At 45.1% G+C, this 23,951-nt stretch overlaps 1 protein-coding gene across 2 annotated transcripts in view; it reads right to left on the bottom strand.

Moving 5' to 3' along the window:
• The window catches only part of RPN2 (ribophorin II), a 205,515-nt gene that overhangs the window by 105,210 nt on the left and 76,354 nt on the right, over nt 1-23,951 (bottom strand). For both annotated transcript variants that reach the window (XM_086932229.1, XM_086932228.1), the window contains exons 7-8: nt 9,963-10,139; nt 1,835-1,953 (exon numbers count right to left, since the gene is read on the bottom strand). In XM_086932229.1, the coding sequence (XP_086788355.1) occupies nt 1,835-1,953; nt 9,963-10,139 (296 nt within the window). The remainder of the gene's footprint in view (nt 1-1,834; nt 1,954-9,962; nt 10,140-23,951) is intronic.

Below are 23,951 nucleotides of genomic sequence, written 5' to 3'. Positions count from 1 at the left end.
TAGAGAGCACTGGCATAGACATGAGCAGAGAGGTGTATATTGCAGTGGCTTAGAGAGGAGTACGAACGGTGTTGCAGCAAACTGCCATCATAAACAACACATTTTCAATTGAAATGACCATTACATTTGCACAGACATACCGTTTTACTAATAAAACTACAACAGTGCACAAACTATAATGTGCGGAAATGGCATCTAGTATACGGATTTATTTTGATCATATTCAAGTATTTGTTTACAACACACTTCAGAATGATCAAAAAAGATGCTTTATTTATTCTTTGTTAATTTATATATATTCTGATATACTTGTACAGAAAGATTGTCACATTGATCCTCTCACTTTGCAGTCAGAGAAAGAAAAGTAAACGCCCAAGCTCCCCTGAAGACAGCGCCTGAAATTTGACCTCTGCCTTTGAATGCACAGCAAATGTGACAAGGTAAAGACAATATTTACTGGCCCGTTTACAGAAAGGAACACTTGTGGAATAATACAAGGAGAGGTAGTGTGAAGAGGTAGTGCAAAAAGGCTTTGCTTCTTGGGTGTAGGAAGTTGGCTCTGTATGTGTTATGCCACTAGGTGGTTATACATTGTAGAGAGTCGTAGACGTCTGCAGATGGCACAAAATCAGGCGGCCAGACTGATACACCGCATCCCGCGTTGGCAGTCAGCAAGACCTCTGCTGAGGCAACTTCATTGGCTCCCAATTCAACACCGTGTCACCTTCAAATTGGCCTGTATAGTCTTCAAATCTCTCCACACTCGTAGTCCCAAGTTCATTCAGAAACTTCTTCTCAGATATACCCCCTCCCGTAGCCTCCGGTCTGCTTCTCATACCCTTTTGATAATCCCTCGTTATAAGCTATCACGCAAGGGAGGCCGTAGGTTCGCCACCCTTGCACCCAAGTTGTGGAATTCTCTTCCCTTGGAAATTCGTTCCTGTACCGCTCTTCTTCCATTCAGGAAGCTATTAAAGACATGGCTGTTTACCCAAGCGACGGCCTAGTGTAAGATGGTCCCCTTAGTAGTGTTTGTGTCCTGTTGGTTACCGCCATGAAACCCTTGGGTGTGCGAGCGCTTTATAAAACTTTGATAAGAGAAGAGTCCAGAGATTCCTCAGATGTATACAGGGCACAATGAAAGACCCAAAGTGCTCTAGCATCAGTGTGGGTTTATTGAGACGAGTAATTTGATACCAAACACTCCTGGTTTCAGGGAAGCCATCATGGTGCTACGGAACTCAAGTTGCAGAGTTTCCAGCCCATGTACTCTCTATGGATTCCCTGGCGCCTACAATATTCCAGAATTGACTTAAGTATAGTAGGGGCATATCTGCTCTTGCAGATTTGCTCTACCTTGCGGTATAGTGCACTCTACCTTAGGGCTGCAAGGCCTGCAAGAACGGTGACTTATCTATATCTTAGGCATTGCTAGTTGGCCTGGCACACAGGCAGTGTGCCAGTTTGACTTTGCCATTTTTGCAATGCAACAAGGCATGCAAGCTGCAGCAGCATGGCCTTGGTGAGGGGTCCTAGTGCTATCTCTGATGAAAAAACGAAAATAAAATGAACAAATAAGCTTAGAATAAGCTAATGAAGAGCTAAAGAGATCCTTTGAAATACCGAATAACCAATTATCTTGGTAGAGCAATAAGCTATCATGTACTATGCTCATTTAATTCATCACCCAATTTGACAAGAGCACAAATTCAGGCAGATGCTCAATTGTAAAACTCTGTGGCTAAGCAAAGATGCCCAAAATCCTATCAAAATAAAGCATCATCACTTGGAATGGCACATAATACTCTTAACTCGTGCAAACAAATACCCTTACCCTGATTGGGTGAGTGTTGTCTGTTGAAGGATTGGGGCTTTGGTGGCCGCAGACTTTGCATGCTCCAGTTTGACTTGCGCTTGGGTCAGCGGCTGGGACAGAACATCGGTAACCCGCAGCTGGAAAAAGATAGGTGCAGCAGACATAGTTACAAAATAACACAGGAGGAATTTAAAACATATAAGACAAAGTTTAAGCAAAACCATGGCTATCTACTGCTTCTTTCTACTGTGATGAAGGAATAAAGGGATACATTAGAAAATAAACACTAACAAAGCCATGAGACCTGTGCCGTATGAATTTTTAAATATTTGTTCTTTATTATTAGTTAAAAATATCTTTAACTTTACAATGATAATCCCACCTTTGTTGTGGACCTCCAAATTACCATAACATTTTCAGTAGATTAGTATTTACTGCTCACCACCAATGACACTGAAGGACAACTTGATAAAAAGAATAGTTCTCCAACAGTGTAATATGAAATGTGTGAAAAGATCACTATGAATGATTCTGTAATATAATTATTGAAGCAAATATCAAGTTCCACCAAGTCAATAAAAGGTAAGCCAGGAGGAAAACATTCTCCCTTGCGTTTCGAAGCTCGACGAAGAAAACATTTCTTCAATAATCCGAGGGGAAAGATGAAGGATCCTTTAAGGAAAATCACATCGAAACACCACTACAACCGGTAAACAAAATGTTTTCTATATTATGAAACCCTGCAATGTTAGGATAGACTACTGGGCAACACACCAATTCAAGGAAGGATAGAGTGGAATGAAAATGTTCCTGAAGATGTAACTGAAAACAGATGAACCTGCCCTGGTTAGATGGTAAATTATGCTACATATGGGCTTTGAGGAACTCCACAATAGGAGGGGACAAAGCCCCCTGTAAGCCTGCTTGTTGAGTAATGTGCTGTCAATGAATGTTAGCAACAGGAAATAGCGCAAGAACAAAGAGCATCATTGCTCCTATTGAAGATCGCTGGCAGTGGCGGCTGCTGAGGTTTGAAAGTGGTGCGGCGTAAAAGTTTGAGATGGGCATAGCAAGCGAGCCTAACTGCCATAAGGTAGGTTTGAGGTGGGATTTTTTTTTTTTAAGTGGGGAAAAGGTGCATTTTCAAGCACCCATGCAAAGCACTCTAACACTCAAGTTTGTGCTGTAAAAAAAGGCTAAAGACCATTAAGTACATTGGGCATCGGGGTAACTGGACAAAAGGGCCTGCTAGTCTACACCTATCGAGTCATATCCCCTGCATGATCCTCACCACTCCATAACATCTTTACAACAAAACCCTCATCTGAGCCATCGCAGGTGTAACATGAATTCCTAAAACCAGGAGACCTCAAAGTAATAGGAAAATGGGCCAGAATAAGTAAACAATACCTCTTATTTGACTACCGGGATTATGGAGGCAGCCCATGGAGCATTGGAGCTGTGCATAAATAAGGTGCCCTCTAACTAAAATACATTAGAGGGGTGATAAAATCATCGCTTCTCCATAAAAATCAGCGTTTTTTCCACGACTAGGTGGGCACTCATTTTATCCACCACCAACGAAGAAAGACTGAGCCAGTTGTTCAGAGCACAAAATCATACCTGTACACTGCAGGTAACTGCAGCACATGCATTAACCCAACGAGCGGTCTTACTGCATGAAGACGATTCTCAGGCAGGGCCCGTCCTTTTCGGAAGACGCCACGGATACCTGCTACTTTCATTGGCATGGGTTCTCCTTGGCGTCATCCTAGGGGCCAAGTAAAACATTTTTGGAGGACTTGTGAGGCTCTATCCGTGGAATCATGTAGCCCGGTTAGTTGCCGGACTCTGCAGTTACAGCCAGCTGCATCCCAAACGTGATCCGGGGAGTCCTAAGCGGCAATCACTGAGGTTAGGGTCGGTCAAAAGCGGCCAGGAGACGTATAGCCCCCAAACGGCCATGGGTCCCAAGTCAGCAAGCTCACGCGCTGTGTCTCATTTGTGAAGTGCGGGATGTGTTTCAGTTTGCGCACAGTGTAAAACACGGATCGTGCATGTGAGCGTGCAAGTTGTTTTTTGCTCTTTTTACACGGCAGAAAAACCCTTAAGAAAGCTGCCCGGTCCCCTTGCGCCACAGCCCTCTGCAGTGAAGATGGGGAAGAGCTGACCGGTTTGCACTTTTCTTCCCGCTCAATCAGAGCTGGGCATCCGCCAACCCCACCTCCCTGGACTGTGGGCACATCTCCTACCTGACAGTTCCTCATTCTCCATCTCGTCCACCGTATCCTCGTCCTCATCCCCCAAGGGCCCGGGCATGCTTCGGGCACGGCTGAGGAGTCTCCCCCATGGGATCCGTTGTATTTTCTGTCCGAAGCTTCACAACGTTAACCCTTGGTGTGCCGGGCAGCGTTGCAGGAGCTGCGTAGACAAACTCTTCCCCCAACTCACTCCCCCAGCTTCCATTGCCTAATCAGGAGGCGCAAACATGAAGGGAGTGCTTCAGTTGTACCACCCACTTCACTTCGTCCCTGTAGGCCAGCCCTGCCCCTTATCATTTAGTTCTATGGCGCTCTGCTGAAAACACCTGGGCCACAGCATAAGCGCCCCATTTAAAAGTAAATCATTGCAGCTTCCTCCGGCAACTCCCATCATGCTTTCATCACCCCCCTGGTGTGTGCCTTGAAGCGGCGAGCAATAGCCCTCGCCCCCAGCCTCCACATGAGCAGGAGGACTGACTCTGACTGCACCCCCTCCTTAAAGGAAAAATAAACAAACCAAGAATTTGTATTGTGCATGAAGCAGTGACTGAGCGCGTAATTTAAAGCTGCTCCACATGTGTACACATTTTCTATCGTCTTCTCTCGACACTAGTGGGGCAACGCCCCTTTCGCTCATTAATACCAGCCGCCACTGGTCGCTGGCCCACAAAGTCAGACTCTTTATTTGTGAGGGGCGGCAAACATTAGCAAACCAAAAATGTCTTTTGTTCAGTAAATGCATCGCGGACTCTATAATTTACAAAGACAGTTAAAAAAATAGTTCAATTATAGTCAAAAAACAATAGAACACTAGAAGCCTCGCAGAGCAACGCATGCCCGCTGGCTCAGGCGAGACTTAAAAACTCTGAAATGTGCCAACCCCTGGTTTGTAAGTCCTTTGGCCATTTGGTGAGGAGTTGGGAGCAGGCCCCAAACCCAGTTTCCCCCAGGAGTAGCACAAATGGATTGGCTTGTGGTAAGGGCCTTCTCCAATCTTCTCTTTATGGCAATCTGTCGCTATGCTCAATCCTCCCTCTCTTACAAGCGGACTCAAGATTGGCCGCCAACATTCGTTATGGAGTGCCCAAGGGGAGAAAATTTAAATTTTCCTGCATTCTCAGACCTAGTTCCCATACACCCTAAACATGCATAAGCACGGGAGTGGGCTGTAGCCCTAGCTCCAGCATTGTATAAAAATCATGCAGAGTGGGATGAGGAGTCCCGTTAAAAGTTTCACCAAACGCACATAGGCAATACCTAATAAATCAAGAAGCTGAAAAACAGGTCAGGGAGATCTTAGATTAACTTGAATACCAAGGGGTGATCGAAAATTGCACCTAAGAACCAATCCTTTGTTTCCCGTATCAAAACCAGATAATTCATATTGTCTAGTTTTAGATTACAGATATTTAAACACTTGCACAAAGACATTTGCTGTCCAAAACGCACACAGTGCCGCACTAATGATTAACATTGTGCAGTTAAAATACAAAGCAACACTTAATATCTCAAATTGATTTTTCTGTCATAATATAGCGCCTGAAAGTAGGCATTTGAACATATTCTCAGCGTTGGGGTGCAAGCGACAATTTCTTCGTCTCACCCAGGGGTATAAGAGCAGCCCCAGGGTATTTTCAGCAAGGGTAACTGAGTTACTCCAAAATTTTGATGAGGAAGCATTGTGCAATGTGGATGATATTTATCTGACGGACGATTACTTAATGAGGCACTTGACCAGAAAGAGCACCATTATTATGGGATTCGCTTCTGAAGGCTACTATTTTAACTTTAAAAAAGCAAAAATTGTCCATCTCAGTGTCCTATTTTTAGGACATGAGCTTTCAAGTGAAGGGAAAAGCCTGGCAGCTAACTTTTTAGAAATGTGCGCGCTGCTCCAACCTCCAAAAACATAAAAAAAAGTACAATCAATACTGGGATTCCTAAATTTCGGCAGAACATACATTGTGGATTATGCAGAAACGGTAAAACCTTTCTACGACTTAATGAAACCTGACTTTGGATACAGGAACATTCAAATATCCTATGTTCACTACAAGAAGACATGATTGCTTCCAAACACTTACAGACACGAGTAAATGTACGCAAATTGGTGATCTGTGTATTAGCTGGTCAATGCGGGTACACTTGCTTAACCTTCAATAAAGGCGAAACTGTACCGATTGCATACAAATGACACCTGTACACAAACGCAGAAATGAGTTTCACTTCAACAGAAAATATACTGACAGCCGTTCAAACCTCCGTAGCAAGAGAAAAAGCACTAGCTCTGGGGAAAGACATAATTGTCGTAACTCCGGTACCGGCCTTAGGGGCTATTACAAAGGCTAGCATTCCAAATGCGAAAGCCTTACCCCAGAGGCCTCCCAGGGGCTGCAGCCTGTATTGTGCCATCCCTGAGAGGCCACTCAAATTGACACCACAGGTATGCTACTGCAACCTGTGTAAGGTGGTGCATGCACCCCATAATTAGATATAGGTTCACTATATCTACCTTATCACTGCACATATAAACCCATCAGTCACCCCTATGGCAGGCCTTATCAATCCTGAAGGCAGGGTGCTGGCTTTTATGTGAGAGGGTGCCCATGCATGAGCAGAGCCCTTCAGCCTTCGGAAACTATTCTCTGGGGTTGTTCTGTGATGCAGCCATACCATATACATTATAACCTCGCGGTAAATGCTAACTTTAAAACGGCTGCACAGAAACCTGTTGTGTTTGGTGTCAAACACCTTGGAATCATACCTCCACACCAGTAGCTGGTGTGGGCGGTATGATTCTACCCTCCTAGAGGGGGAAATATGGCAACACCGGTACACCCGGTACCAGCTTTCTTAACCCTGGCATCACAAGATGGATGCTGCCAGCCACAGACACAAGTCTGCCCTCCTGCTGCTGGACGAAACTCCGGCAGGGGAAGGCTGGACAATAGGTTTCCTGTCACAGGTAGGTGTAAAAACCTCCCAGACAGGCTTTAGTGTATTGGGGCTGGGTGGGTGCACTCAGAGTGCTTTGATGTCTGCACTGGGGGCACTTTTTGGTGTCCCTGTGCAGAGTCCAGCTCAAACCGGTTGCAGGAGCCAGCCATTTGATTCTGCTTTGGCGCAAAACTGGACAAAGGACATGGGTGTGGCCACCCCTCTGTCCTGACCCTCCCATAGGTGGGTCCCCAGAGTTTGTCCCACCTCTTCCTTGGGTATTAAAGTAGGAACCCCTGGCTACAGGACTTTAGATTTACCTGGGTGAAACTCTGCTACAGAAACCAAGTACTTCGACGATCTCCACTGCGCTAGATGACTGAAGAATCTCCCTTGGAGTAAAGGAGTTACTCCCCTGCTAAGCAGGCACCAAAGACGCATCTGACAGGTTTGCATCTCTGAAGCTCCTGAGGACTGCGAAGACTTTTGCAACACAAGTGGTGGGTTTCCAAGAGTCCCTGAGGTCGACTAGTGTGCTCAGCAAACCTGAGACCGTATCCCTCCTGAGGAACGTGCAACCCGAACCCCTGGGCACCATGTACATTTGCAGAAGCATGTGCTTTCCAGCGACCCCTGAAGCTGTGCTTTAGGCTACTTGTAGTCCAGACTCCGAGCAGTGATTCCACCGAAGATTACCGGCCTACACGTCACGAGTGCTCCGTGGGCTAGTATTTTGCAATTCCTCTCGAGAACCCTGGTCCATTGGCCTGTGGGTCCCTGTGAAGGCAACTTTAACTTTCAGTGGGCTTTCCTGGTTGCTCCAGACGTGCCCTGACTCTCCATCGCTTGGAGAGTCCCCAGGACCTTGCTGATCCTCACCGAAGCATCTTTTCTCTGACTGCGTGGGTTGCAGTTACCAAGGCTTGTTGGTGTTCAATTCGGACACTGACCCCCCCAGCACTCGACATTCTTCGTGGGACAGCTCACCTGCAGACTTTGGTAATCCTCGATGTCTCCTGGTATCCGTGGCTGAAGAGTCCAGCTTCACCTCTTCTCAGCTGAAGCAGACGACATTGGTGGGCATTAGTCTACCGAGCCCCTGGTCACTGGCAAGTGGAGAAGTGTGGCTCAATGGTTAGAGCGGTAGACCTTGATGCAGAGCGCTGGCCAGGGACCAGGGTTCGATTCCCGCCTCGGCGGGATCGGGCTTAAATTCCTCTGACCGGATATTCTCGCCTCAGTGCCGAATCTAAGCATGGGCCCCACGCTGCAACTCTGGGCAATAGCTTGCTTAGTCTCCACAACGGCCCCCGATGCACAAGGGATGCCTGGTTTCACCATGGGATGCCCAGGAGTGGACACCTCACAAGGAAAAGCCAGGAGGGGTTCCCTTGTGGTAGGAGTACAAGCGCCGGGATGCTTACGGGTTACTGTTCGCGCTATACAAATACAACACATTTACATTTTACTCTGTCCCCTTTGCTTTCAGGTTCTTCTCAGCTTTGATCCGGGCTTGGATCACATCGGACACTTTTACTCTTCAAGGCAGCAGCACGCCATTGAAAAAGACGAAGATTCTGACACCATTTGACACCTATGTACTCAGCTTCCCTGGGTTAGGTAACATGGGTACTCCGGTGCTCACATGGGTGCTGGCCTTAGAACCTTCAAAGTTTGAAAGGGTTTGCTCACAGTCCTCTCCTAAGTGTCTTTATACTTAAACATTTCAAAAGCGACTTTCCCATAGAGTTGTACGGAGCTCGTGCCTGTGTTCTCACACTGCACGTGTCCCCCGTGGGTCCCCTGTGTCACTACCTTGGGGGGTTCCTTAAGGTCCCAGCTACTCTACATGCTCTAGGCTCTATGTCTAGTCAAGTCGTGGATGTTATACCACTTTCTTAGTATATGGTTTGGTCTCCCCCTGGAGCCCAGTGTATTGTGCTATTTACTGTCATTCTAGTGATTTAAATATTGTGTGCTTTGTCCTCTAATCTCATAAAGAGGTTAGTAGAGAGTGCTTAGTAATAAATACATATATTTTATATATTCCTTGTGTGGTTCTCCTTTCATTTGGTCATTCAAGAGGTTATAGACTGGTAAAACAAGCTGCTTTACATTCCTTCGAGACTTAAGCTGAAAACTGCTCTCCACAGCTACCACTAGGATAGCTTTCTTTAAAGGTTGTCTTTGACCTAATCATCAATAAGGGTAGTTTGGACTGGTGCAAGGTGCCCACTTTAATTAGTGGACAGCATGTACCAGGCCAACTTCTCACCGTAATTATTTGACAATGTAGAAGATATAAAACAGAAGTATATTCCCCTGAAGGAAAGCATTGAAATAAATACCCAAGATAAAAATGTTCCTGAATGCAACCATTGCATTTATATTTTAAAAAATTTCAATGAAAAAGCCAATTTCGAAAAGAAAAATACTTTATATGAATAGGTTCCTATGAAATGGTAAATGTCATCCATTCTGCAAATTTCAATTAAACAGTTTAGGCGAAATGGTTTCTCAGTAATGGCATATCCTGAAATAGTTTTTCTATGAAATCACATGCAACCTTCTGTGACACCTGGTAACATACGTTATAGAAACGGAATCTGCAGGAAGAACTACCTATATTTTACTAGGCTGACCAAAAATCAATTCAATCAATACAATTTACATTCACTTTTCTCATTCAAAATTCCATTCTGGGCCATATTTACCCCAAACGAACTAAAAATGTTTCTTAGCATTCCTTAAGAGCTGTTTCTTAAGGTTGGTGACCAATTTCACATGCAGTGATATATCAAATGCTGATTAAAAAAACATACCGTCATTTGAACAGGTTTAAACAACACTGATAGAGGACTAAGATAAGTAGTCACCCTATGCCTGGCTTGATAACTTCTAGGGAATTTAACACAAATTAGTAAACATCGAAAGAGTCCCAAACTTACCCGGAGGATGGGATGCTTATGAGAGACAGCTGCAGGCCCATCAGAGACCACGATGAGAGGAAGGTGGTAGTTGTTTTGAGAAAGAGCCGCTGCAGCACATGCAACACTAAATGCCTCGGACAGACTCTCAAAGTTCTTCTTGCTGAAAACTGCATTCACAAGCTGGACAATCTGATCCTGAAAAGAGCCGAAAATGTGATAAACAATTAAATGGGAGGCTAGAAGTAAATAGGCAGAATATTAGCTACATTGAGTTCATGAAGGGCCTCTGGGATACCCAGAAATGTATCATGAATGTATCATGAATGTCTGAAGTATATCAAAGAAAACAAAGCTTATTAAGATAATTGACTTACTTTCATTTTGTAAGCAGAATAGTATGTAAAATGGTGAATGACAGCTGTTTTATTTATTGATATGATGCACATTTTGCCACACTATATGCCTCATTTCAGTGGAATTCAATAACTCGTTGTCCTAGTTTAAAAAAGTCCATCACCAACTATTCTGCTGTGACTTGTAGGGAGTAGTGCCAAAATAGTTTATTTTTGCTGCCAAAAAGGATGTGTGGTGTAAGTTTGCTGTGTGTTGACAGAAGTCAACGACTAAGCTTAATTTTCCTAGCATGAAATTCATTCACCTCTACTCATGCATATGTGTAGGCTCTAATTTCCGGAGGCTGGTGGAGTAGTTCCTGGAGGCCCAGTCTGAAAGAGAGGTTCAAATAATACAACAAGCATTTACAATGCAATGGTTTCGCCTTTGGAAAAGTTTGAGCTATTGGCATTGTAAATGACAAAATTTGTATTTATGTGTTGGTTTTGAAAACAGATAAATAAATGGCATGGTCATTTACATTGCCATTAGCTTAATCTCTCGCAAATGTGAGACCTATTGTACCCTACGGACGAGCTCAGTAGGCAGCAATTACTACCACACACACACACACCCAGAACCAGCAACACACACACACACCCAGAGGCAGTCAGCAGGGCCCGGTGCAGCTCTTCCTGGCTATCACCTCCTTTCCCTGCTGGTCTTTCCTCCCCACTGACCTTCTCCTGGTTGGCCACAGCAGCACATATTCTCCAGTGCCAAACGTGGAAAGCTACCGGCAAAGAAGGACCAGTCGCTGACAATAATCTCTTCCAGTTGAGAAGCGAGGACTTCTCAAAGTCCAGGTGAAGCACCAGTTACTGGTGCAAAGACACTGATAACTATCCTACTTTGGGTGTGCAAAAGTCAAAAAATCAACTACCAAATCGGAGACACAGAGCCCTCATCGCCAGGCAACAGCCAGTAGTATAAGAAAATGAAGTGATTTTACCACACTCTCCAGTAAACTTTTACAGCAGTGAAAAGGAGGAGCTCTTCACACACCCTGATTTAGATCTAAGACAGGAGTCACACCTTAAACGAACTTGAGTACTGTTGAGCGGATGAATGCAAAAACAAAGCAGATCAGCGAAAAAAGTCACTTAGGACAGGACTGCCGTACTGAGAGGGTCTAGGTTCAGCAGTGCTTCCAGCAAGAGTCGCTACCCAGATTTAGTTTCTAGTGTGGTAGGATCAGCCAGCCTTACTCTTTCCCTGGAACTCCGTATTGCCTCAACTGTAAAATACAGCTAGGTCTGTGGACCTGAGGGAACCTGAATCAAAGTACTGGATACGCTGCCAAGTGCATACCCCCTGAGATACCCAGAACTAACCTTAGCTCTCTGGCATCTGCATTTGTTTTAGGACGCGCCACAAATCAAAGCACCTCATGATCAGATCATGCCAGGGCTACGGCACGATGAAGCACTCCTGATAATGTTTCAACCTGCTCAGGCACAGGAGTTTATTGGGACCAGACTCTAGTATGTATTACTTCAATTTACACAAATGAATGCTAAAGCCAGAGAATATCATGTTAGACTAATGTTCTGATGTGTTACCTTTGCCTCAAATTGTAAAGCGCTCTGATATTCTTCTGGATCAAGTTCGCGCTATATATAAAACTTTATAAATAAATAAACTTTGCCTTTCAGCCACTATCCTATTCTGAAGAGCAGACTTGTGGTTGGCCAGCTATCGGAAAGAGCACTGATAAATTTAAGAAGCGATTTGTCTCACTTTGTGCTCAATTGCTGGAGACCGATTTCGCAGGAGCTTGGGTAAAGCTAATAGATCTGTTTCAGACTGGGCTATCAAACTCGGAATCATGACAAGTTTGCGCTATATATAAAACTTTATAAATAAATAAACTTTGCCTTTCAGCCACTATCCTATTCTGAAGAGCAGACTTGTGGTTGGCCAGCTATCGGAAAGAGCACTGATAAATTTAAGAAGCGATTTGTCTCACTTTGTGCTCAATTGCTGGAGACCGATTTCGCAGGAGCTTGGGTAAAGCTAATAGATCTGTTTCAGACTGGGCTATCAAACTAGGAATCATGACAAGCCACCATACAAGGGAGAGAATTTCGAAATAAGCACTCAGTTTAACTGAGAATTACTAAAGTCTCCTTATTACTGGGGTAATGTGTTATCTTTTGTCAATGCCTGAGAGCAGTCTGCTAATTGCATTTGGTGGACATTTTGTAGTTCCAACAAACTTTACAGTAATTGACATTTAACCATTGCATAAAATCCATACTGATTATTTACAACCAACACTTCTAATTTTTCTTCAACCTAATGGGTGAATACAATAACCACTACTACGCAACATGTTTCTCTCCGTTACTGACACATCAGATCATTTGATTACGTTTAAAAACAAATTTCCTTTTGATTTACATTGTTTTGAGTCTATGGTCGATAAAGTCCGTGTTCAGTAAACGTGTGTCGCCTGTCGCCCCTCTTTGTCTGGTGGCGGCTCCTCCTCCCCGCCCACCCAGCGCCTCGTGCCCACCGCCAGCCGAGCTGGAGCTAACTGAGAAGCTCCACTCTCCACCTTAACCTTGCGCCCAATCCTTTAACAAATTAATTAACCCTAATGAATTAACACTTCATTTATTTAAACGCGCTACAGTTCATGAATTAAATTTTTATGCAGTGATTAAAGCCTGCTAAAATATGCATGATTTCGTTAAAATTTTATTATAAATCAGGGCAATGTGTTACATGACAAGGCAACTTCTGCTTCTGGGGCCCCTCTGTGTGTGCCTTGGTTTGCAAGGAAGGAAAATGGCACTGTTTTAGGGAAGTGTTTTTATCCGTTGTGTTTTTACCGCTCGAATTTCACACTGTGCTCCTTCTCGGGGCTAACACGGCTCTCGCTGTCGCTCTCATGCATTTGCTTTCAAAATGTGCTAATGTGAAATGGACGCATTAGTTATAAGATTTCTCTGTTCTAAGTCATTACGGTGTCAACGTAGAACAGGGGATTCCGTGTTCTAATCCCGGCTCACAATGTACCCAAAATGTGTGATCCTGGTCATTGCACTATCTCGCCGTACCTCGGTGGACTTAGCAAACGAAGCGCTTAGAATCGGTTTAACAACGTTGAATGAAAAAAAGAGGCAAATGTACTTGTTGTATTAATGCCACATACTAATGTCATTTGGGGCCGAGAGTGACCCAGCCGGCCATTCCATTTACGTGGTGAGGGAACTCCGAAATGAAAGCGAATTGGGACCTAGACTGGGCAAACACGTAGGCTTTATACTCGCCTAAGTACCAACGTCACACGTGTTTTGATTAAAAACCTGTGCTTGGAGTGGGCAGGTATGTCGGAAACGGAGCACCTGTGCTTCAGTAATTTGGAAGGGAGGACACCTGGACACCCCCAGCCAGAGCGCTGTGCCTTTAATAAGAGAGTACCAGCACTTCTCAAGTGCCCTGGCACATTGAATAATAGCACTTTTCTATGGTCGCCAGTATATAGGTATTATAACTTTTTAACCAAGTCTGTTCTGTTCAAGGTGCCCACGGAGTTAAAAACAAGGACATTCGTGTATTTATCCTGCCTCCAGTGCCCGTAGAAAACAAAAACAGGTGACGAACGTGCCCCTACCTCTACCGAACCCCGAGCAGACATCTCCCGCCGGCGCCGCCGCCGACCTGCTGAGGAGAGAGGACCTGAAATCCGGCGGGGGTCTGACCGGTCAGCACCACGGGCTACAATATGCAAAATTCCCTCGAACAGCAGAAGCGGCATCAAAGGAAGTCCTTCGGGTCTGGGGTGTAACTGCAGGGCAGGGGATTAAGGGAGGGGTTTATACTTTTCCGGTCTCCCTCTCCACACGGGAGACCGGCAACGAACCACCAGCAGGCTTCCCCCGGGCAGGGGGAAGCGGAAATGGCCGCCTCGAGGCCCCGCCCACGTCGCACCACTGCGTGCCTGGCTTCCTGCGCTGAGGGCCGCCAATGGCAGCGCGGCCCTTGGCAGGGAGGCGGGCGCAGCTCCTCTTGCTCGATCTCCGGGCCAGCGGCGGTGAAATCAACACGGAGCAATGCCGGGTGGGCACCGGCCTCCAATAATTAAATAAAAACGGGGTGGCACCCGTAAATAAAAATATAACAAGCGGGAGGGGGCGGGAAAGGGGGAGGAGAGACGCTGACGACGGAAGGCGGGTGCCGGCAATGCCGGACCAGACACGGGGGCGTTCCCGGCGTCGCGTGACGTCGGCAAAAGCCAAAGAATCTCGGGAACGCCCCCGTGTCTGGTCCGGCATTGACGGACGCCTCTCTGTTCCAATGGCTAGCCTCCATTTATGGAGCTAGCCAATGAAGCAGAGAGGCGGGTTAAAGTCACCCATACTAGAAACTACAGATTTCGCTGGAGGAGGAGCCTAACGGCTCCGCCCCCCAGCGAAACCTAAAAAGGACGTACCCATCACACCCAAGCACTGAAGGCAAAGCTATTAAGGATACGCCTCATATATATTACCAAAAAACCCACTAGTGATGCTGGGGATACTCATTCAAGCACATTCATGGATAATAATGGCAGTGTTACCAAAAAGTGGCAAAGACCATGAAGAAAATAAATATTACACACAAAAAAAAAAAAAAGAGTTATTTCTGCCGTATGTTTCTTATAAATTTAAGGAAACACCAGTGAGAATATTTTTTTCAAGTATGGGGGTAGGATAACATTTATCAAAAGATTTTGGAGTGCAGATTGTTAGGTGAATAGAGATGTCAATTAATACATTTTATAAACCAACGTGGAAACCAAATTTAAAAGTAAAATATACTAAATTGGAATAGGATTATATACAGTGTACACAGAAATACACCAACACCTCTTGCAAAGTAAAACCACCCCATGTATATTACCGTTTATTATGCAAGTGTGCCACACCAGAATACACACAAACATATTTGTGAATATAAAAAGTAGAAAGGGACAAAATGATGAGCAAAGGAGACATGGCCAAAACATTTTAGCTTAAGCTCTACAAAGTTCAGTTAAAACATGACCAGTAATCATTTTTCTTTCTCAGACATTGTATTTGTTCAAATAAGGAAAAAAGTGACCCCAGTGGTACATAGACCAACACTAACCTATGCTCATCCCTTCCCCATACTCGCCCATTCTAGAAATTCACAAGAAACAAAAAGAAAGCCTTGTAAAAGAGATGACCAATCCACCACACCTGCTAGGATTGTCGCGATAACACACTATTGACTAATAAAACGCTGTTTTTCTGTTTATTGCTGTTCCTTTAAATACCTTGGTATTGCGGCATTCTCACTGGCCATTTAATTTACTTTTTCTTGCACTGGATAAAGTAATCTGGATCATGAGCTTGTTGGTTTGAAATGAGATGATTGGCTTCAAGGGGCAGTTCACGCATTATGCATTACAAGCCTGACAAGACTTATTTGCTGTGTCTCTTTTGTTGCTGAAAATTGAGTCACTTGGAGAGCAATTTTGATGTAGTAGTTGTGTTTTTTTACAGCACAGTGCAGGCTAACAGAATGCTGAGCGTGTTGAACGTCAGAAATCAAGTGGCATTAGTCTAAATTGGTATAATTAGAGAAGATTGCCTTGCATTTACTGAATCATGGTGTCAAGAACAATGAAGTGCCTATTGTCAGGCTTTGATGTTTTTGTTGTGTAAAAGTAGAAAGGAATGCGTTGGTTTTAGTTAATCTCTGAATTAGAATAGAGTTTTAAGTGTGCGTTTTGTTTCTTTCTCTGGGGATTTTCTGTGCCTGATACTCTGACGGAGTAAAACAAGAGAAAGGGTTCTACATTGGGGACGGGACCTGCAGTACATAGTGAAGTGCTATACACACAGTTTGTCGCAAAGAGAAACTTGTGCTTGCCTCATTGTCTATCGATTATAAACAGAGATACTGGCAAGCATTTTGAACAATTCTGAGTAAATTTAAACTTTTCTGTGTAAGATTTTATTCAATGCCTGCTTCCTCAATTACAGTACTTCTTATTAGTTATCCTCATTTTTTGCCTCTAGGTAGCAGCCACCAGGATTGCACTTCCTCCATTTTACAAAATGTGGAAGAATTGTAACCTTTTTTAAATGTTTTCAGATCCGAATTCGGTTAGCATACAAACTTCCTGTATTATTTTAGAGAAGAGAGTTTTTTATTTTTTTATTTTTTATTAAAAGTGTCATTATAGTGCCCCGAGAACATAACTTAAATGCAGCAACTACTTGTAAGCGGCAAAATGAAATGAGGATTCCTTTGATCTCGTTTTCTTGACACAGGCACCAGAAAGTATTTTTTTACCCGTTCTTGCTTCATCTCTTGTATGCTGGGTGATGTGCAGCTCAAAAAGTTGCATCAGTAGTCGTAATGTGCTTAACAGTTTAGTCTGAAACCAGCCTTCAAATAATTGCTTGCAAGGATAGGGATTAATCCTTTTTCAAGACCTTATCCAGAAAGACCATATAACTCTCGACATCAGGTAATGCTAAAGTCTAGGAGTGACTCACTCAGACTCCGGCTTTATTGGGAATGAACATGAGGTATCAGAAGTGTCTTCACTCCTGTATTGTTTCCACCCCGCCAAAATATTAGTGTGTTTCAAACATTTATCCGTACTGTTTTCCAAGGTGCTTTTTGAGCCTTTTACATGTAACAAGCCAAAAGCAATGCAAATGTCAAGGCACACAGTATCCGCCTGGTCTAAGCTCGAAGGGTTAAATTGATGCCACATTGAGCTTGCACGGACCTTGATCCAAACATGTTCCGAGTGAAGCACAAACACGAGCAGTCTCTGGCATCTGCAGACCCGAGCCCTGCTTAAGAATTCTGGATTTTCTACGCCAGCATTCTCTCTACTATTTATACGTCTTGAATTTCATATCTTCTGTGAGTCCTCCAAGTCAGCAGTTCTTCAACTTGTTGACTTCTGGGGACCCCCTACTGAATCAATATTGGGAGCAGGGGGCCCCAGCCTAAGCAATTTCAATGATTTGAACCTCAAAACAGTACACAAAACTACAGATACACACGTATTGATAGAACTAATACACAAATTATTAAATATTTTAATTTAATCACAAAGAAAAATATACAAATATCACATTTTTAATTATTAGGTTGGAGCTTTTCAAAATGTGGTTTATTTTTAATAGGTAAAGAAATATGCTAGATTCTAGCATATCACTTTGTCTTTTGTGTGCTTAATACATATTTTTTTTTGTTCAGGCATACCAGCGCTTCAATTAAGGTCACCAGTCGCCCATACTAGATTGTTTATTGTGCTTGCACTACCTCCAAAAATCATGAGGATACAACTTAATGTTTTTGTCTCAAATTTTAAAACCGTTCACTTTGACAGAACTTAAAAAAAATCTAAGTTTTGCAGGGTAATGTATATTTACTTTATTAATCTTCTATATTTTTTTTGTGTAAGCAGATGTGGACTGACCCCCCTAAGAATGCTTTCCTGTTTGGATCCGTAGTAAACAGATTAAGAAACACTACTCTGACAGTTTTAGATATGGAGGTACAGTGCCAAGCCACTCTCTTCTCATCCCACTCCGGCTAATAAGGCTTCTGCTCAGATGCTGTCATAAATTATAAAATAGGCCTTTGGGGGAAGTTTCTTGCTAACTTTTAGAATGTATATTGTTACTTGTGGTCAATACTGGATTTATATCCTTCCTTTTAAAACGCTCTGATATCCCTCGGATCTTGTTCGTGCTTTATAAAACTTTATAAATACATAAATAAATATACAAATCCTGCTGGCGGTCGCCAGTAGGTAGTTATAATTAGGACAATTATTTCCATAGGAAAATCGTTTTTTGACCGCCTATATCTTTGGCATAGTTTGACAAATCTTCACGAAATTTTCCAACAGAAGTATACACATGGAAAGTTTCAAGGTGATCCGTCAATTGGGGGCCAAGAAAAAGGGGGTGTAGGGCATAAAACATGTGTTTCCTATGTTAATTCCCAAAGAAACTTTAGACACACGCTACAGCCCGAACTGCTGAACGGAATGACACCAAATGTGGCAGAAAGGTGGATACTGGGACAGGGAAGTGCCTTTATGTGATTTGGTGTAAATCCCTTCAGTATTTGTGGGGCTGTGCGGCTGTGCTCAATCAAACAAAATTGAATATTAAAAAAGACGTTGAAAACAAGGTTTGGGAAAAATTACAATACGACACCCAAACTAACAACAGTGCCCGCTTCTGGCAATCAGTGAATAGGATCATGCGCCCACAGCACAAAGATTTAGGATCTCACATCACGGAAGAGACTTGGATTAATTACCTCTCCAGTCACTTCAATGACCATCAGAGCACGCAGGAGCACAAAACAGGATCAACAAGAGCACAGAGTCAGATTGTGAAACGTACATGTCTGCGCTATTGGGACAGGTCGATCAAGGCTCACTCACCAACAACCAAGACATCTCTAGAACTCAGCAGATAACCTCAATCAAAAAGCAGATAACCAAAGGCAGGAAAGAAGGTGCTCCAGGATCAAACGGTATCCCACCAGCCCTTTTTAAAGCAAAAAACAGAGTGAGCGGACATCATGCAAACCCTATTCACGGAAGTTAGGCTTCTAAACAGAATCCCAGAATCCTGGAGAGGGGGGGGTCGCCGATCGTCCCTATTTACAAAAAAGGAGACAAGATCGACCCAAACAACTATCGCTTAGTAGCCCTCCTTGACAACGAGGTGAAATACTTTGCGGGCACCATCTTAGAGGAGATCGCACTTTGGGCTGAGTCAAATCTGATCATACCACTGAACCAGACCGGCTTTCGGAAAAAGACTGGTACAGCAACTAATATCCTCGCCATTTCATTAATTATTGATGCAGCAAAAACCAAAAAACTCCAGCTGCATTTGTGCTACATCGATTTCAGTGCTGCATTCGATAACATCGAGAGAGGCAGACTATGGGGGAAACTAGCACAATGGGGCATATCACAGCCAACTCTAAACACGTTGAAGCTTCTTCACACTGACACCTGGGTACAGGTGAAACTAGGAAGCGGCACCCATCTGTCCTCAAAAGTTCGTACCACCAAAGGACTTAAACAAGGGTGCGTGCTTGCTCCAATATTGCTCAATCTCTTTATGGCGGATTTACCAAGACTACTCGATACCTGCAATTCCCACTCCCCGAGGATGGGAGGGAAAACTCTGAGTAACCTTCTGTATGCGGATGACGTTGTACTACTCAGCCACACCTATATTGGTCTCCAGCAGCTTCTGATGGAAATGCGCAATTATGCAACTGAAAACAACTTAAGAATAAACCTGAGCAAGACTCGTACGATAATCAACATCAACAAAAAACAACAGAAGACCAAGTATAAATACTTGGAAGTTATTTTTGATAGAGAAGGCTAATTTGTGCAGCAGAAGCAGGAAACAAGAAGGAGAGGAGCACTGATTGCTGTGACGTTGAAAAATGTAGCTACCCAACTGATGGGGCCGACCCTGACCCCCTATCTGAAAGTCATTCAGGCGAAGCTACTCCCCTCGATTACCAATGGCAGCGAGGCCTTGCGGGGAAGAAACTCCAAAAACCTGGACATCATACAGGTTGAAGCTTACAGAACAATGTTTTCGCTCCCGCTCCACACTTCGCCTGCTCAAATATGACTGGAGTTCGGCCTGCAAAAACAAGATCTAGCCAGGCACAGAGCATACATAATTTGATGCCACAAACTCAGACCCGCCACTACAGACACATTAAACTCTTTGCTATGGCAGGACACACAAGGCAGGGATGCATCTCAGGCAAGAACTGACTTGCAGGCAGCGCTGGGAGAGACTAAACTCTCTGCGCTTTGGGACATGCAACTTGGGCATAACACTTTAAAAAAACTAGTTTGGAAAAATTTCAAATCACTTTCCTTACTAGAGGACAAGGCTGTTTTTCCCAAAAGATCTCATGCATGTTTGACCCTCAACTCATACAAATCTTTGGCGCCACAAACATACTTTAGTCAGGGTTATCCAAAAGCCACAAAAATGAGGTTTCTGAAATACAGATTAGGGATTCTGCCAAGTACAGAGTACCTCCCACCATGGCTCAGGGCATTGGGCAATGAGGCCTGCCCGCTCTGCAACTCAAAGAAGGGTGACATTCTCCATGTCACCTGTCTTTGTGAAGAACTACAACAAGCCCGCCAACTGCTCCTTAAGAATCAGTTTAAGCAAAAAGGGATTAGCACCAGAAGGCAAGCGGTACTCGCCTGCCTGAATCCTGCAAATACTAAATTGAACTGCAGATATGTCAAATTTCTCGCGATGGTCGAGCAAAGAATTCCAAGACCGCCAAAACCGGGGATCAACAACACAGATACAGGCTAACAAGCAGACGGACAGAAGGAAGCAAGGGAACCCACTGTTCCATCTTTGTAAAAAGGCGCATGGTCTGCCACACTGTACCTTTTAATAGTAGGTTTATTTTTTAACGGTTTTAAAGTATGATATTTTAAGATCCTTTGTAACATGCTTTGCACTGGTTTTAATTAACTATGCATAATAAACTTTACCTTACCTTCAGTAGTTGTGAAGTTATTAACCGAGATCCAAATTTGTATGTATAGGGACGTGGATCCTCTGAGGATCAGACAGTCCCCGTGCTCAAATCTGACTGCCTGCCAACATTTCAAACCAGTATTGGCAACCATCTTGGGACTTGGCTTGAGCAGACGCCAGAAAAATTGTTAAAAGGAAAAGGGGCAGGGTAGAAATATCTTGACCCCCTAGAGCCTTTGGGTTGGGGCTTGGGGTTCCCAAAGGGTCCAAAAAGCATTTTTCTAAAGATTGTCAGCAGGAGTCCCGCTGGATCTGTGGCTTCTGCCGAAAAAAAGTGCTTTGTTAGTAATAGGCCCCTGATGGGCCAGGCCCCAGGGACATTTTTATAATGAAGGAGGTGGGCACAGAGACCCCCCCCCCTCCCTCTTCCTAGGCCTATTAATGCCCCGGGGACCACCACCTCTTGTGGCCACATACCAAAATCAAAATGGGAGGCCTTTTGGAACCCCCGGGGAACACCAACCCACTGAGGCCAATTCATTGTAATTGGGGGAAGCATCTCCGACCCTCCCCCTGGCCCTGAGGACCGCCACCCACAAGGCCGGCTCCTGCTATGTCCCGGGGTGACCACCCCCAGGACATAGGGGTTGGCTGTAGCTTGGCAGGAGCTTTACTGGGAAGGGGGCCGCCCTCCCCCTCCCATTCCAAAAAGACCTGACACCGGAGAATGGGGTCCCCAGGGCCCTCCTATCCTAATAAAACAGAAAATGTTTTTTAAAAAGCTGTCCTGGCAAGTCGCTGGAGGCCTCACCCCCTTTTATCACCACTCTGCACACGCTCCTCTTGGCGCACTACTAGTTGGGGATGGAGTCCCCTTACATGCTCAGGGTCCTTGGGGGCCAATAAGCCCTCCTGTTACCTCCATTACATCCCACACAGCGGCATTGCTGAGAGGTCATCGGATGGCCCGCTCCTTTTTCTCCATCACTTTGCAAACACGCCTCCTAATGTACTACACATTGGGGGATGAAGTCCTCTTGGATGCTGAGACTCCTTGGGGGCAAAGAAGCCTACAGTTACCTCCAGTAAGTTCCTCACAGCCGGATTCCTGAGAGCTGGTCGTAGGGCCCGCCCCCTTTCTCAACCACTCTGCAAACATGACCACTAGTTAAAAAACCCATTGAAATCCACTTAAAACACCAAAAGTTAATGGGACGTTATAGTTAGGAAATAGAATTTGAAAACCCTTACAAATTCACTTAAAAGAAAACAAAGCTTACAGGGACGGTATAGTTAGGAAATTGATTTAAATATTTTTTTTTTTTTTTGATTTCTGTAATTCTTTATTGTAGAAAAATATATATTTACATATAATAAATATATGGGGGGGTCGGGGAGGGGGAGTGGCTGCCAGCTTCCAGCCTTATTGGCGTTAGTCCGATTGCCAGTCTTACAAGTTCAGATTTCCGATTACCGCCCCTTCGCTATGCTTGGTTTTACATCCTTGGTCCCTCGCCCCGGGAGAGAGGAGATAGAGAAAGGTCGAGGAGGAGAGCAGAAGGAAGCGATGCAGGTTATATTCGTATTGTGCGCACAGAGACTGGCTGGGTAAGCCGCTTCGCTAATTGTTAATTGTTCAGCTTCACCGCCTATGGAAATTCACTGAAAAAAAACAAAGCTTACAGGGATACCCAACAATGGAACAACACAACACTACACACAACTTGCGCACCTCTCGTATGGCAACACGCCCGCCCTCCCAAAGTAAGCCTTAAACTATGAGCTCCTAGCTCTCCTGGTGTGCATTTCCACTGCCCCTGTTGTCCCCAAGGAGCAATCTCAATGATCAAAGTCGAAGCTTCTACCCACTGTGGATTGCACCACCTCGCATGAGTAACAAAAGTACAAATGAATTAAGAAATGTGCATCCAGTATTGATATGGTTTGAGGTTTTCTTTTAATCTTCTTTATTAATATAAATTTAATCGGGCAGCCAACGCGTTTCGTTATTACAAAGAACTTCGTCAGGGCGAGAAGAAGACAAAAGAAGAAGACAAAAGAAGACGAAGGAAAGAGAAGGAGAAGAAGGAGAAGAAGGAGGAGAAGGAGGAGAAGAAGGAGGAAGAGAAGGAGGAGAAGGAGGAGAGGAAGGAGGAGGAGAAGGAGGAGAAGGAGGAGAGGAAGGAGGAGGAGAAGGAGGAGAAGGAGGAGAGGAAGGAGGAGGAGAGGGAGGAGAGGGAGGAGAGGGAGGAGAAGGAAGGAGGAGAGGGAGGAGGAGAGGGAGGAGGAGAGGGAGGAGGAGAGGAAGGAGGAGAGGGAGGAGGAGAGGAAGGAGGAGAGGAAGGAGAAGGAGAAGGGGGAGGAAGGAGAGGAAGGAGAGGAAGGAGAGGAAGGAGAGGAAGGAGAGGAAGGAGAGGAAGGAGAGGAAGGAGAGGAAGGAGAGGAAGGAGAGGAAGGAGAGGAAGGAGAGGAAGGAGAGGAAGGAGAGGAAGGAGAGGAAGGAGAGAGAGCGAGAGAGAGCGCGCGAGAGAGAGCGAGAGAGAGAGCGAGAGAGAGAGCGAGAGAGAGAGCGCGAGAGAGAGCGCGCGAGAGAGAGAGCGCGAGAGAGAGCGCGCGAGAGAGCGCGCGAGAGAGAGCGCGCGAGAGAGAGAGAGCGCGAGAGAGAGAGAGCGCGAGAGAGAGCGCGCGAGAGAGAGAGCGCGCGAGAGAGAGCGCGCGAGAGAGAGCGCGCGAGAGAGAGCGCGCGAGAGAGAGCGCGCGAGAGAGAGCGCGCGAGAGAGAGCGCGAGAGAGCGCGAGAGAGAGAGCACGCGAGAGCGCGCGAGAGAGCGCGAGAGAGAGAGCGCGCGAGAGCGCGAGAGAGCGCGAGAGAGAGAGCGCGAGAGAGAGAGAGCGAGAGAGAGAGCGCGAGAGAGAGAGCGCGAGAGAGAGAGAGCGCGAGAGAGAGCGCGAGAGAGAGAGCGCGAGAGAGAGAGAGAGAGAGAGCGCGAGAGAGAGCGCGAGAGAGAGCGCGCGAGAGAGCGCGCGAGAGAGCGCGCGAGAGAGCGCGCGAGAGAGCGCGAGAGAGC

This window comes from Lissotriton vulgaris, chromosome 7, assembly GCF_964263255.1.
Source record: "Lissotriton vulgaris chromosome 7, aLisVul1.2, whole genome shotgun sequence".
Taxonomy (NCBI): domain Eukaryota; kingdom Metazoa; phylum Chordata; class Amphibia; order Caudata; family Salamandridae; genus Lissotriton; species Lissotriton vulgaris.
This window is presented reverse-complemented; position numbering and strand designations above follow the sequence as displayed.